The sequence below is a fragment of the Notolabrus celidotus genome, chromosome 15, assembly GCF_009762535.1.
Source record: "Notolabrus celidotus isolate fNotCel1 chromosome 15, fNotCel1.pri, whole genome shotgun sequence".
NCBI classification, from domain to species: Eukaryota; Metazoa; Chordata; class Actinopteri; order Labriformes; family Labridae; genus Notolabrus; species Notolabrus celidotus.
In genome coordinates this window covers 20,621,494-20,637,879 of record NC_048286.1, presented here as the reverse complement: position 1 = coordinate 20,637,879, position 16,386 = coordinate 20,621,494, and the positions used below count along the sequence as shown (strand labels likewise).

The following is a 16,386-nucleotide window of genomic DNA, read 5'->3' as shown; positions in this document are numbered from 1 at the left end:
CTCTCTGGCTGTGCAAAAGGACAAAAGACTGCTTGAGTCAGTCAAGAGCAGCAAAAAGTATCCATGGAAAAAGTAAATTTGTTGAGTCATACTCCTCTTTTGCATTTCATTTTTCTTTGGCCTGTTTTTTGATGTAAAGAGACAATTTGTAGTTTCTTTGAGGTTTATTCATATGAGGTTACATAATGATACAGTAAGGATTAAAGGGAATATACACACTTTCTGCATTTCCAGTTGAATCAGAATATGAATATACGCTGAATTCATACATCATGCTCACACCGCCATGGCACCGTGCACCTGTCCCTTATTTAAGAGTGAGAAAGTCAGCAACCTTAGTGTAAGCTTAGGTCTAATTTACAACAAATTAAAAACAACTCCCAGGAACTTTAATCAATTCAGTTCAATTCAATTCAATTCAATTCAATTTGCTTTATTGGCATGAACAAAGACATGTTGTTGCCAAAGCACAAAAGATTCATACACATATATACATTACATATATATACATTACATATGTATATATTACATTACATAATCAATTTCAATTTCAATTCAATTTGCTTTATTGGCATGAACAAAGACATGTTGTTGCCAAAGCACATAAGATTCATACACATATATACATTACATATATATACATTACATATGTATATATTACATTACATAATCAATTTCAATTTCAATTCAATTTGCTTTATTGGCATGAACAAAGACATGTTGTTGCCAAAGCACATAAGATTCATACACATATATACATTACATATATATTCATTACATATTATATATATTACATATTTTATACGCATTAAAAACAATGGTGTCACCCATACAGCATATCTCAATGTCCTCACTTGATGCGGTATGCTCGTAAAACCTTCACCTAAAATATAATAATAATAATAATAATAATAATAATAATAATAATAATAATAATAATAATAATAATAATAATAATAATAATCACCTGTTAGCAAATGTTTGTTTCCTCAAGTAAAGAAGATACCCTATTCAAACTTTACTTCTCATTTGTATGTCCACGGCTTTGTTGAACTATAAATTTAGTCCTGAAAATGAAGAACTAAATGAAGAACTTTGGTAGAGATCATAGACTGTAGAGATGTTTTGCTTGAAGAGACTTCCCCCCTCATTGAATACAGGAAGGGGGAAAAAAACAAAAACAAACGTAGGTTGTCGCATAGAGATGACGTCACCCAAAACAGTTTTGAATCCGCCAGTGAGCAGAGTCAGTCCTCTGGTTCTCTGACACAGGAGTATCTTTATTACCGAAAAACAAAGAAGAAGACACACCACCTGCAAACATGTCTGTGAATTATGCTGCTGGGCTTTCACCGTATGCCGATAAAGGAGTCTGCGGGCTTCCAGAGGTAAACATTAGATGCTGTTTGATTGTTAGCTTCTCAACCACTACTAGCAGGTTAGCAGATTTAATGGTGGGAACACGTTTATTTTGGAAGGGCTACAGGTAGATGTAAATATTTCAACATTACATGACAAGTTTATTATCGTCATGTTACTAAAAGAGTGTCGGTTAAAGGTTTACTTATAGTAGGAAGTAGTATGAATTCGTTGCAAGAGTATCAACGTAAAAAGTCTTTGTTTGTGAAAGCTCTACTCGGAGTTTCCATCATCAGAAATGTATGAGCAGGTTTTTCGTGGATGTTGAAGATACTCCAAACCCTACCCGACTATTCAATACAGTCCTTGTTATATTTGATTTGATAATGGAAACTACAGCTATCCATTCAAAGAGAGAAGTAAGGAGTATAGGTACAATATTTTACTGTGAAATGAAGAATAGCAGGAGGATAAGGAATCACCACATAATGAATCTCTGTTAAAATGTGCTTTATGTATTGCTGGTCTAAAGCTGTGTGATTGACAGAGGGAGAGAAGAAAGTGTAAAGCACAGTTGGGGTTGCCAACTTTCTCACTCTTAAATAAGGGACAGGTGCCATGGTGGTGTGAGCATGATGTGTGAATTCAGCATATTCTGATTCTGATTCAACTGGAAATGCAAAAAATGTGTATATTCCCTTTAAACCTTACTGTATCATTATGTAACCTTAATAAATAAACCTCAAAGAAACCACAATTTGGCTCTTTGCATCAAAAATCAGGCAAAAGAAAAATGAAATGCAAAAGAGGAGTTCGACTCAACAAATGTACTTTTTCCATGGATACTTTTTGCTGCTCTTGACTGACTCAAGCAGTTTTTTGTCCTTTTGCACAGCAAGAGAGAAGTCCTTACATGACAAGTCACAGTTTACAGATATTTGAAGTTCATTTTTGATCAGCTCTGTGCTGCATCTGTTTCTTGAGTCTGACCAATTAATGGCCATCAGAGAGAAAATCCTCCTCATACTTTTTTGCAGGTGTGATTGGCACATGATCCACTGTGGTTTTATCTGATCTTGGACCTGTAGAGTGCAGTCTGCTGTATTTACAAGAATTAATAGTCAATATACGGACAATTAAGGTCCCGTATGAAACACACAAATTTAGCCCCATATACAGGATGTCCGGGCTAATACGGGACAGTTGGCAACCCTAGGCACAGTACATATGCCTTATAAGATCCAACTTTAAAGAAACACAAGATGCTTGATGGAGTTTAGTAAAGTCTCTTTAGCAGAGAAGCTGGGTTTATTGGGGGTTTATGAGAAATTGCTACACACAGATTGTTGTTATTTTTGTACCGTTTATAAGGGATGTTATGGATAAGTTTTCATGCAATCTCCAGGAGTGATTGAACTTTTTCTGGTACTGTTTGTTAAGTATTCATTGTAACACTTTTCATGTAAATAGTGTGCAAAAAATGATTAAATATCAAGTTGTATGTCACCTATTGAAATTGCGTGAATATTCTATACAGACATTTTTCTGAATGTTGTGTTTTCTTTGTTTTTTTGCCAGACATTTGACAGTCCTGAGGAGCTGAAAGCTAAGGCAGAGACCCTCGCTCAGCTGATTAAAGAATCTGAGTACTTGGTTGTCCACTCCGGGGCAGGAATCAGCACCTCAGCAGGCATCCCTGACTTCAGGTGAGACACAAACAAAAGACACTATAGTGGTTGTCACACATCCATTAAGCATAATTTGTCACAAACACATAGTTTTGTGCACGTAAACATCCTCTGAATGGACAATGGAGACAAGACTATACAATGTGTTCAACAAAGCCAGTCCATCATAACTAACTGAAATGTGTTATGGAACTCGGTGTTAAGAATTTTTTGGGCAAATTCCAGCAGGGGCATCCGAAGTCTGACAATGAAGAAACAAAATAATATTACTGAGCATGAACAGCTGTCCTTCTGGAGAACATATAGCAGCCACCACGTTGACACAGCTTGAAAGCCAAGCTCATGGGCAAATACAGGACAGTATGCAATTTTTTTGCAGGATAACATTTATTTCGTCTGATGTAATTTGCAGACTATCTGCAAGTTGTGGAATGAAACTGACAAAGTCTTCTTGTTACAGAAGTATTTTTATAATGCGCGTGTTACCTAGGGTTGCAAAGGGGTGAAAAATATCCGGTAAAATTCCATGGGAAGTTAAGCTGGGGAATTAATGGGAATTTATGGGAATTAATGGGAATTTATGGGAATTAATGGGAATTTATGGGAATTAACAGGGAATTCATTTAATGGAAAGGTATCATATCCAAGCATAAATATTTGTTTTGTACCATATATCAAATTTGTTAAATATATTACCACATAATATCATCAAAACTTACTTCACTTTGTGTAGTCCACAGGCTCAAATGTGTTACTTCAAAAGTCTTGTGCTCTGGGCTCTAAAGTGTGGTCCAGGATTCTAGAAATAGGGGGCTTTGTCTCAATAGCCCTGCAGTAAGCAGTGTGCTATGTGCATGTGATTGAGGAATAGCATATATATTCAACTGTACTTACATGAAATCTGGTTGTTTTAGTCAGGATTATGCTAAAATATATTTTGCCCAGCTATATTTAAGTTCCTTATTAAGAGCCAACCTTCAATTTAGTAACTTCCTGATTTATTCCCATAAATTCCCGTCAATTCCCATGGAAAGTTTCCAACTTTGAAAATTCCCGGAATTTTGCCACCCTAATGTTACCAAGCTCAATTAAGTCTTTTTTGATGAAGATATATCTTCTTTATTTTATTATGAAAGCAAGCCAGTCTTGAACATTATGTTCATGCATATCAAATTTATTTTGTATTTTTCCGATTGCTTTTTTCAATATCCCAAAATACAAGTTTCACATGTTTTTCACTGTGTTTAATTTATATGGTTCGTTTTATGTACCAGCTGCTTCATAACAATTGCCTCTAGAGGTCAGGTATGAATTATGTTTTAGAGAGTTGAATTGAAGCATTGTCTGAGGAAATCAGATGGACAGGTAAAGTCAGCTGGTTGATAATCTGCACAAGTGAGGAATGCAGAACTGAAAATAAACTTTGCAAAAGATGGACCCAGAAAAGTTCTCTTACAGGGGTGCTGTTGGCCTAGCGGTCTAAGCGTCCCACGTATAGAGGCTATAGTCCTTGTCGCAGAGGTTGCCGGTTTGACTCCCGGCCAGTTGACCATTTGCTGCATGTCTTCCCCCACTCACTACTCTCCGCGTTCCCTGTCTCTCTTCAGCTGTCCTATCCAATAAAGGCGAAAAAGCCCCAAAATATAACTTTAAAAAAAGAAAAAAGAAAAGTTGGCTTGCCCTGACATTAACTATCTACAGTTGTTGACATCATTCCCTTTACTCCATCAGAAGTTTGCTGTCAGAGCTCCAATTTAATCTCAACACTATTACTTCAAGGATTAAACTTCTTCATAACCACTATAAATATTGTGTCCAGAAATTATCGTATTGATAAACTTCATATTTTCTGTTATTGTATCACATGATATGGACCTCTAAGCTTAGCATCCTGGTTGTTCATACAGTACCACTAAATGAGCAGATGGGGGTGGTACTTGCTTATAAGTCCTCGCATCCTCATCTTTGTAAAGTATTCACACACATTTTAATTCCTAACAGCTCAGCCGTTCCAAGTCATGTAAAGAACGTTGATTATTTCAATGAAATCTTCAAACAGATTTGAAGTCAGTGTCTCCAAAGTGATGCTTATATCTAGTGTCCATGTTACGTCTAACCCTAGAGTCAACTCCACCATCATTGGCCATGTGGTGATTATAAATTGATCATGATTCTGTGTGAATGGCATATGTCTATACAAATACACGCTACAAGCCTGAAGATGTGAGCTACAGAGACCCGACTAGTTAATATTTGATTGGTCTGCCTGTCGATCATCTTGAGTCAACCTTGGATGTAAATATCATTAAAGCCAAGGTTCTATATACACATTAGACCTACTAACATACATTTTATCCCGCTGTCAATAAAGTATATCTTATCAATGCTTCCAGGCAAACACACACGCACACACCCACGACGACACCACAGCATGCGAATTACTCAGCTCCACAGTTCCTCTGTCGCTTTAATGCCCTGCAGCATCTTTCTCATGGTGATTAAGTGTGCAAAAATTGTTGCACAAGCCTCGTCACTGATGGCTGTACGCCTCTGAACTTGTCTTGTCCTTGTGGATGGGATTCCTACTGATAGTGAGGTAGGGGGATGTTTAAGTTTGAACTGAAGGCAATAGAGGACACTGCTGAGCCTGTGTTTGATTCACAAGATGGGTTCCCTCATGTGATGAATAAAGATAAGTTGTGTGTTCTTGAAGTCACTGCGCTGACAGGGTGTTAGACAGCTGGTTGATTAAAGATAACTGAAAAGAGCATCCCAGATTGGCATTTCTGATTTAATGCATTTTGGTTTGAAAATACATTTCTTATTAGGCTGTCTTATGTTTTTTTATGAAGCACTCATGGGGAATTATTTATTTTATATAATTTGTTTACTTCATTGGTCTTTCATGTTTTTTAGCAAGCTCTCTATAGCAGCATTTCATAGCATGTAATCAATTTTGCAGAAATCCTGTGCAGAAATCCAACCCCCCCAAGAGTAGATAAATACTTCACCCTGAAAACAAATCCACACATCAGGTTTCAGACATTTAACACCTCCAATCAACCCTCAACATCTCAACCTGTCCAGTCCTTGTTATAAACACCACCAGTCTCATCTCTCACTCTGTTCTCAATCAGGGGTCCGAAGGGCGTTTGGACAATGGAACAAAAGGGTGAGTCACCTCGCTTCGACACTACATTTGAGGATGCCAAACCCAGCCTGACTCACTTGGCTCTCCTTGGACTGCAGAGGGCCGGGTACCTGAAATATCTCATCAGCCAGAACGTGGACGGCCTGCATGTACGATCTGGCTTCCCAAGGTAACTCAGTGCTGCGTCAGGTCCCATAGCGTGATAGACAGTGCGTGCATAATGAGTCATTGTGGTTGGTAGGCATAGAGAAACACGTATCACTGTGAATATATTTCACTCTGCATCTGTCCAATCGATCCAACTTTTACAATGTTGTTCTTTTAAAGTCTGCCTCGTAAGGTGACCTTGGGTGTTTTGAAAGACACCTATAAATAAAATGTATCATTATTAACATTACTGATAAGTCACAGAAGGTCCATAAGAATCTACCCTACAGACATCCAACAAACAACTCATTTGCTCATCACTCTGTTCGTATACAAGCTAGTGTCATCACATGTCCACCTTCACATTCTGCTTTAGCTTTGATTCTGGCCTACAACAACTCCCCGGGGAAATCTCTGTCCCTTTTGCTGCCAAGCACTAAATGCTGTGTTTACCAACTAGTCACAGTGTTCTGGTTGTTTGCTGCTGAACACCTGACGTGTGTTCGGTTGAGTAGATATCTACGTTCAAAGCCACTGTCTGCTTGAAAGACAGTTTTAACTGTGGAATCGAAAAACAGGCACCTTGCAGCCGCGAAACCAGAACAATTTGCTTCAAGATGCACTGGTGCAGCTTCAAAGATGTGTCATTTTGTGGACACTCTGTGCTTGAAGCAGCATGAGAGGAGTGTAGAGGAGGTAATGAGTTAGATAGAAGTTTTCATTCATAGGAAAGGTTAGTTTGAGCAGAAAATACCTTCAATTCCTTCTTAAAGAGAATAATAGAAATAGATGGAAACATCTTTCTTTTATACTCTAAACTTTAAGTAAGATTGTGACTCATTTGCTTTAGACCTACAGATTATTTCTTGTAATATCATCTTTAATCAAAATGAGGGAAATGAGTAGCTCCTTAAATTGGGCTTGAGTGACCTTTGTTGTGACTCTGGGCGATTTAATCATATTAGACTCACAAGATACACAATTTTAGCTTCACAGGAAACCACAAAGTGTCAGAAGTCTGAGGAAATCACCACGATGGGTAAAGTTAACTGGTTGTTGATGATCTACACAGGTGACAGGAGGAATATAGTAGTGTTGTAGTCAAGACCACATTAACCGAGACCAAGACATGTCCGAGACCAGAGTGCACCAAGACCAAGACAAGACCAAGACATTTAGGGATCAAGACCGAGTCAAGACAAAGACCAAGGCAGGGCAAGACAGAGACAAGACCAAGACCATATATATCAATGAAAAATCATCATGAGAGTTAACAAAATAAAAGACTTCTGTTTATTTTATTCAAGTTTGCTTTGAATACTATTGACAGCAACAAACAAGGTTTGTTTTTATCTTTGTTGCCTTTCTTTTGACTCCTTAAGTTTATTTTTTTCTCTTATGCATCAGTGCATCAGTGGTGGTCTCCACCGGTCTTGATATAAAATACGATGTCCGCCCAGTCCGAGACCGAGACAAGACCGAGAAAAAATGCTTTAGATTCTGAGATGAGACCGAGACCTGAAATAAGCAGCCTCGAGACCAAGACCGGTCTCAAGTACTACAGCACTAGAATATAGAGCTGAAAATAAAGATGGGGAAAGATGGAGTCCTGACATGAATAACAGACTAATCTAAGCGAATGTTATCTTTGTCATTGTTTTGTCTTTGTTGACATTATTCCCTCTTGCTCCATCAGGGACTTGTTATCAGAACTTCATGGGAACATGTTTGTGGAGGAGTGCGAGAAGTGTGGCAGGTGTGTATCAGCACACACACATACACACATAAACACACACTGAGATCTATTCCCCGACATAACAGGAACTGTTTTTAATGTGTACTTTTTCTGTTCAGCTTGATTGTGATTATGTGATTTTTTTTTTGCCCACATTATGTATCAGGAGAGCGTGAGGCAAATTTCAAACCTTGATAGAATAATATAATGCTTACCCCATCAACGGTACAAGCACATTTTGTAACTGTGCATGAAGCGTGGTCTCTGCACTCATGAAACCAAAACCTTTTCTTTTTTTTAACTTTTTTATTAGAATTTTCTCATAGACGGATACAAAACAAACAGATAAATTAAATCACAAAAAAGAGACATTTTGAGGGTTGGAATCAATCAGTAACAATGTGAAATGTGCAATTTCCATTAAGATAGAGACCCCTAGTAAGACCCCTGTAATAGAAAAAATATTGGATATTGAAGAAATTAAAAATAATAAATAATAACAAAAACAAACAAACAAAACAAACATGGAGGCAATGTAATTTTAGGTGCCTGGAGTCCTGTGAGGACTGAGTAAGGTTACAGTATTTCTGAATTAAAGGGGCAGAAGCTAATCACTTGGAACTGCAGGCAGGTGATTTTTTTTATTTTTTTTAAAGACTAGTTAAGAGCACTTACTGTGTTTACTCTGTTGTGATGACAGAGGCCAAATCAGTATATCAGTCCCTGCTGTAATGGAAAAGGGAAACACATGCAGCATTAAGCTGCTGTGATTTATTCCATGTATTGAGCCATCCTGAAGAGCACCTCCAAACTCAAGTTAAGGTGGCATCTTAAAGAAACCAGGCTGCCTGGAGACAAAGGGTGTTGTCTTGTTTATTAATTTTGAAGTGGTCATTGAGTAAATGTCAATGGGTTTTTTTGAGTCTCAGTTCGTGTTCATAGCAGGACTTCAGTATGGTGCTTGATTTGTTTTGAGAGAGTGTGATGTGTTTGCTTATTTCAGGCAGTATGTGAGAGAAAAGGTGATCGGTGTGATGGGGCTGAAACCGACAGGGCGTTACTGTGATGTGGTACGATCCCGAGGACTCAGGGCCTGCAGGTAACTCATACTTTCACCACAGTGTGTAATGATTCATAAATTCAGCGTGTTTCATGTTTTTGCTTTTAACCATGTTACAGAGGGAAGCTGATTAGCACCATATTGGACTGGGAGGATGCTCTTCCTGACAGAGACCTGGATAAAGCAGATGATGCCAGCAGGTGAGATGGAATAAATCACAGCAGCTTAATGCTGCATGTGTTTCCCTTTTCCATTACAGCAGGGACTGATATACTTTTGATTTGGCCTCTGTCATCACAACAGAGTAAACATAGTAAGTGCTCTTAACTAGTCTTTAAAAGAACCCTGCATAATAAGAAATGATGATGGATAAACATTGTTATCTTTCATATATATATCCTACAACACAAACACAACATATTTCTACATTTTATATATTCAAATATTTTTATTGTGAAGCAAACAGTGCATCAAAAATACATCCATCTTTAGTTTATACAATGCTTCAATGTTTTGGAACATTAATACGACAACAAATGAGTAAATAAATTAAAAGACAATAAATGGGAGAGAAAATATAAAAATCCAAAAATAATAAATAAAGTAAAATGAAGTAAATGAATAAGTCCTTCCCCGTCCCACCCCAACCCGCCCACCCAGTGCTACTTATTGTCATACATCCTGTTTCAAGAAGGGAATAATTGGTTTCCACATCCTTTTGAAGTCCCCCAACCTGTCACTAAGAGAATAACGAATCCTCTCAAGATGCAATGTATCAGTCAGTGCCATTAACCATGCCTTAAAAGTTGGTGGCTCCGTCTTTTTCCATTGGAAGAGAACAAGTTTACATATTTCTACATTTTGAGAACACTTTAAAAATACTTTTGTGGGCCGTCGTTGTTGTTTATAATGAGGAAGTCACTCTCAATGTGGATCAAAATGAACACGATCAGAGAGGTGAGGAGGCCAGAGTGGAGCTGAAACAATGCTATCTGCACTGCTTGCCCATGCCAACTCCAAAGAAAAGGGGGAGGAGGCGTTTATCCAGTGACAGTTTGAAAAACAGACCAACCATCAGCTTTATATCTGCTCGTCGAACATTTTTATTCTGTTTTAGAATAGACATGACCTTGGGTACATATAGATATAACCTCACTGTGCATGATTCGAGCAGGAGATGGGACTCTTGCTCAGCTGCACTAAAACAGAAGCAACCGAGACCCATTGCCAACATGGGTAATGTTAAAGTTGTGCTTATAAGTTTACATACCCTGGCAGAATTTATGATTTATTGGGTAGTTTCTGTTGTGATTATGATATAAAAAGAGTAAACACAGTTGTTTGACAATACATGGCTTCACCTAACCACTAACCACAAGTGAAATTAAATTCTGCCAGGGTATGTAAACTTATGAGCACAACTGTATGTATAGATATAAACTACGTCTTTGCATGCTGTGATGAGACAAGCAAGAGATGTGACTTCCGAGTAGTTTATCAAAGCTGTGATGTGAACAAGTGTGGATTTCACTCCTCTTCAGCAGTGATCATGATTGGCACTGCTATTCTTTCTTTCATTCTCTCTTCTTCTGGGGTTTGGAGAGATTTTAGGTTATTTATCCACTTGTAGAACTGGAGTTCTAATTGTTTAACTGTTTACCTCATCTCATTACTGAATAGGAGACTCCTGTCCGGTCAATCAGTCATTCAGTGTGGTAACATTTCCTCTTATTCACTCTGACAGATTGCAGTGAGAACAAAAAGAAGAAATGCGTTTTTTAATGTGTGTTGCTGAAAAGTAGCAGATACACGTTTGTGCCTCTTTGGTATAACCATTGAGTGACAATGCTAAAAAAAATAGTAACCCAGCAGCCTAGCAGGTCTTTAGATAACAATATGGCTGTATATTCGTTAAGCCAGGTTGCGTTTCTGGTCCCGCTACGTTTTCTGCTTGCTTTTTCACAGCCATTCCAAGTGTGTTATGTTAATTTAGATCTGATACATGTTGCCGTTTATCATACAGCAATGAAAAGGAGAGGAGACATCAGAGGAGATGAAATGCATGGCCGATGTACAGCAATTTCAGAAGTGCTTTAAATGCCGGAAATACGATGCCGTCCAGCAGACCAATCACGGGGCTAGCAGTCCGTGTCGTTTAGAGCAGGGGTTCTCAAACTTTATGGAGACAGGTGAGAAAATTGTCCAGGACCCCCTCATAACATGTAACACAGATTAAGCACATTAGTGATGTGTCATGATGATTGGTGATTGGTGATGATTGGTTTTGTAACAGAATAAATTCACAAAATTGGTCAATTATAAGGCTTCTCATAAAAACACTGTACGTAAAAGTGTTTTCAACACACAAACCATTATTTTTAAGTTAAGGTAAAATATACGGCTACAAAAGATCCTAAATTAAGAGCCGTTTGGGAGTCGAAAGAGTCGGCTCGTCTTTGGGAGCCGAGTTAAAAGAGCCGAACTTCCCATCACTAAAGCACATGCTTACTACCATTTGCACTCTTAGTTGCCCTTGGAACTATTCGTATTGTAAAACATATCAATGTAAATACTTCAGACCTGTACCATAGTGATAAACAGATAACACTTCAATTTGAATCAAGTAAATACCACTTGTATACTTTAAAACAGAGGGACATTTCATTCCTTGTGGACTCAACATGACAGCATTTATACTTTTCAAGTAATTGATCTTAAACGCTTTCAGAAAGTTTGAGAACCCCTGTTTTAGAGGAATGGACAAAAAGTCTTAGAGGTTTCAAACTAATTTTTAAATACAGTGGAAAGCTGGGAAAACTTTTAACCCGTATCTCATGTTGAGCTGCTTCTTAATCTCCACAAAGGTGGCTGCTGATATGACATGGTGTCTCCTTACTCTTCTCTAAAAGTTGAATACATTTGTTAGAGGCATTGTGTCCCCATCATCCTACCACTCCTAGAGTTTTTGAAAACTGCAGTGTCTGTAAAACTGGAATATAAAATGAAAGATCTGCAATTTGTATGATGACAAAGGCTGTGTAGAGCTTTAAAACAAGAAAAATAACTTTCAAATCATTTTTTAAATTTTTTTAACTTTTTATTTTTTATTTCATTTATTTGCATGAACAAAGAACATGAGATCATCATGGGTGTTACAGTCAAGAACAAAATATTCTTTTACACTTAATTCATGATATGTCATACTATTCAAGGTGCATACAAAATCCATTTTTTCTGGCGTTCAATACATTTCTCCAACTGAAGTCTTAAAACAAAAGTAAGTCTCTCCATACAGTACATTTCTTTAACGATCCTGCACCACTAGTCCAGTGTTAGGGGGCCTAGTTGCAACCATTTTCTGGTTATTGCTTTCCTGCTACTTGCCAAAAGTATCTTCAATAGGTATTTATCTTTCTGTAGGACTGTTTCTGGTATGCTACCGAATTATAAAGTAACAAAAGAAAAATCTAAATCCACCCCTATTATTTTATTTATCTCGGTAGCCACCTCTATCCAGTAAGGCTGGATTTTCAGGGGCAGGCCCAAAAAACATGAAAGTGATTAGCCATAGATGTATCACATTGTCTCCAACAGAAGCCTCGGCTTTGTGTGCCTGTTTGCAGAGCTGTTATTTTCGGGGTTATAAAAAATCTCACCACATTCTTCCAGCCGAACTCTCTCAACGACCTTGAATTTGCAGTGGTTGCTTGTGTCTCACATATTTCCATCTAGATCTCTTCTGATATTCGTATTTCTGACTCCCTCTCCCATTTTTGTTTAATGTATGTTCTAGAGTGATTTTTAGTGGCTTGTATACTTTCATATATTCTTGAGACCAACTTTTTATTGTGTTTTTTTTGGTATGCATCATGAAATATAGAAATGATATTGTATTCCTTCTCCTCTCTGATTTGTAATTGTTTATTATAATAGTCTCTGGCTTGCAAGTACCTATTTAAAATCAATTCTAAAAGAAACAAGTAAAGTGAATATCCATCTCACCACATGACTGTTATCAGCGTCTGTGGGCTCTGGGAAAATATTCCAAACCACAGCAGGTGATGTCAAACAGACTTCTTGTTTTTTCAAAGATTTTCACTTACCATAATAAGGCTTCAGAGAAACGGATGCTTAGCACAGTGACTCAAATGTTAACGTGGGAGACATTTACCAGCAACACGTGTGACCTTTACATGTGACATATTTCTCCAATATCTCCACTCAGACGAGCTGACTTGGCACTGACACTAGGCACCTCCATGCAGATCAAACCCAGTGGAGACCTTCCACTCCTCACCAAGCGCAAAGGAGGGAAAATTGCAATTGTCAACCTGCAGCCCACCAAACACGTGAGTCTCTGACACGCACACTTTGATGACCGCACAGTTCAAAGGCAGAATTGCTGCTTTTGTTCATCATCTGGCACTTTCACATTTATCTTTTTTTTCACGGCTGTAATTTTCCTTCATACAGGACAAGCATGCGTTCCTGCGTATAAATAGTTACGTGGACGAGGTCATGAAACAGGTGATGGAGCTGCTGGGATTGGTGATTCCAAAGTGGGAGGGTCCAACTGTCTGCGAGAGCTCCAAAGCCACCTCTGAGACCACCCTGGATGTCAAACCACCTCGTGTTGTTAAGGCAAAGGGAAAGGTGAAATCGGAGCTGATCAAGGAGGATAGAAAGAGAGAGGCGGTGTCTCCAACAGACGATGGGAGTGTTAAGGACGAGAACATTCCCGTAAAGAGGGAAAAAGTAGACTCTCCTGCAGAGTTAAAAGAAGAAAAATAGCCTCAGGTATCTTTCAACACTCCACAAACCCATCCACACGCAGACTTTATACCTGAGGGGGTTCAGTTGGTCGATATGAGGACAAGGGGTCTTCTCATCCGGCGCCCTCAAGAGCAGAGACTCTTCTAGTACTGTAAAAGGTTTGTTGATTGTAGATCACGTACATAATGAACGGTGATGTTTATCTGACTTCTTAGCAAAGGGCTCAAAAGTTAGGACACTAAATCAGCTGACTTGCTTAGTCCATGAGATGAGATCAGAGGGGTGTGCTATGCAGCGGGTCCAACATACCCACACTCTCTTTCCATTAGCTAACCCAACAAGCAAAACCGTATCATGAAAGTGTTTCTCAGCTTTCTCTGTTATACTGTTTTGTTTTTTTTATTGTCACAACATTACAATGGCAGTCATGTGACCAGAAACCAATCATACCAACATCAGTTGCTTATTTTCCATGATGAATCTACAAGAGGAGTCTATCTTTACTTTGAACACATAGAGACCATTGTGCATGCAGTCAGGTCACATAACTGTACGATGTAAACATGCATGCAAAAACTGCTGCCATCACAGATGTGCTCAATTAAGGGAGACCAATGTCAAGAGAGTGTGTTCCAGCTCGCCCCAGTGCTCGTGGTCACACATGGACTGCTAACAGGACCATGGAGTGTTGTTGACCTTTTACCTGTAGAGCACGTTGCAATTAAAAGTTACTATCAAGAGGCCGCTGACTCAGAGGAAATCTAACTGAACATCTTCAGAAATTGTTGATGACATCCAGGTAAGTCAATTGCGGTCATTGATAAAGTTTATGAAGGGACCTGTACTCTTTCCTCCTGTAGTCTCTCTCTTCCTGCTGTTGATGCAGGTGTCAGTGCCACTGTCAGAGAGCAAGACACAGTGTGGAAAAAGTAGGAGTGGGATTTGATTAGAAAGTAGACGCAAAGTTCCAAAAAAGAAAAGTGGTTTGTTGTTTTATTGAACTTTCTTATTATTCATGGGTCCACAAAACACACTGCGTTTATCTTGTATTTACACTTATATATTTACATATTTCAATACATAACGCCAAACAGTAAAGCATATTCCAGTGTCAGTTTTTCCAATATCATGCAGCTCCAAAGTGGCAACACTAGAGCTGAATTGAAAATTAAATTCTGAACTTGACCTCCTCCTTAAAGCTGCTGTTGGTAGTAAGCAGAGTAAACATCTGTTCAGAGAGAGGGACTTCGAAAGGCAACGCTATCCCTCCCAACCAGATTTCCTCTTAGCCCCCCAACACAGATCGACGTGTGCAGTCATTATAGTGCCGGACTCGTGTCCAATCCAAGGTTGTAGTAAGGGCCACCCCTTAACCAATCAGGACAGAGGATTAGAGATTAGCTCTGATTGGTCCGTCATAATGGGAACGAGGGGAATAATAACATTGCTTGATACAAAGGCATTGGAAAACACCGAGATTTCGCAATAGTCTCAAATTACTTCACTTACCGATGAGTACTGATTGGTATTATGACCTTATCTCCAAACCCAGCAGAAATAACGTTTTTACACCATTCCTACCAACAGCAGCTTTAAATATGCAGTGTAAGTTAGCTTAGCAGTCACTCCAGGCTATCCCTTAATCTGAAAACATTGGCTTTAGCGTCAAAGAGTTGGGTTTTCCCATTAACCTCCTCTGTAGAACACCCCTCTGAAGTACACGGTTATAAATAGATAACTTTAAAAAGGAGCAGATTTCTCCCCTCTTTGAAACATTGATTTACAATTGGTGTGCACCACAACTTAGCCACGTCCAGGCTTTTAAGACAGATTAGCTCAATTTCTTGAGAGAGCGTCTCTGAGTCTGATTTCAGGTCACAAGAGGTTCTTGATACCTAAAGATAAAGCTTCTTTTGAGTCGTTGTGTTGCATCGTGAGCGTCAAAGGGTTTTCTTTTCTTTCCATCAGTTGCAACATATTTTCTTCAAGCACCAAAGTCTTTGACCCCAATGTTTCTCCTCCTTCAGCGAGATGTGCAGTATATTCCTGCCTGCTGTGCTTCAATGGAGCATTTGCTGCTGAGTGACTATAAAAGGACCATAGGCACACTGTACATTTCTCAGAAAATTGATTTTATCTCAGGAAAAAAAACACATTGTACTGAGTGAAAAACGGTCACTTTATGTTTTTTGTTTTTTTTTATAAACATCTGTTTTACAATAAATACCGTGTGTTGTTCTTACAGCCCTCTCTGTGTTTGCGCTGTATGGTGAGAGCCATCAAGCACCTTTTGCCTTCTCCTTAGCGTTTGCCATAGAGCCTCATTAACACCTCTTGTGTGAAAAAAATACATCAATACACTTTTGTAGTTTTACCTTGTCATTGTACCTCACAACATTGCAAGTACACATTATAAACAGACCTAGTTTCTCCAGCAACGCCATGAAAATGACGAGAGGACCATAGAGCCTTG

General features: G+C 38.6%; 1 protein-coding gene across 1 annotated transcript; it reads left to right on the top strand.

Annotated features, from left to right (window-relative positions):
* The first annotated feature begins 1,214 nt into the window (after positions 1-1,214).
* sirt6 (sirtuin 6) lies at positions 1,215-16,157 on the top strand. The gene is made up of 8 exons (XM_034703329.1): positions 1,215-1,388; positions 2,938-3,065; positions 6,185-6,367; positions 8,042-8,101; positions 9,084-9,179; positions 9,260-9,340; positions 13,366-13,489; positions 13,614-16,157. Exons 1-8 carry the CDS (start codon positions 1,323-1,325, stop codon positions 13,929-13,931), a joined length of 1,056 nt encoding a protein of 351 aa, XP_034559220.1. The 5' UTR covers positions 1,215-1,322; the 3' UTR covers positions 13,932-16,157.
* The last annotated feature ends 229 nt before the right edge of the window (positions 16,158-16,386 follow it).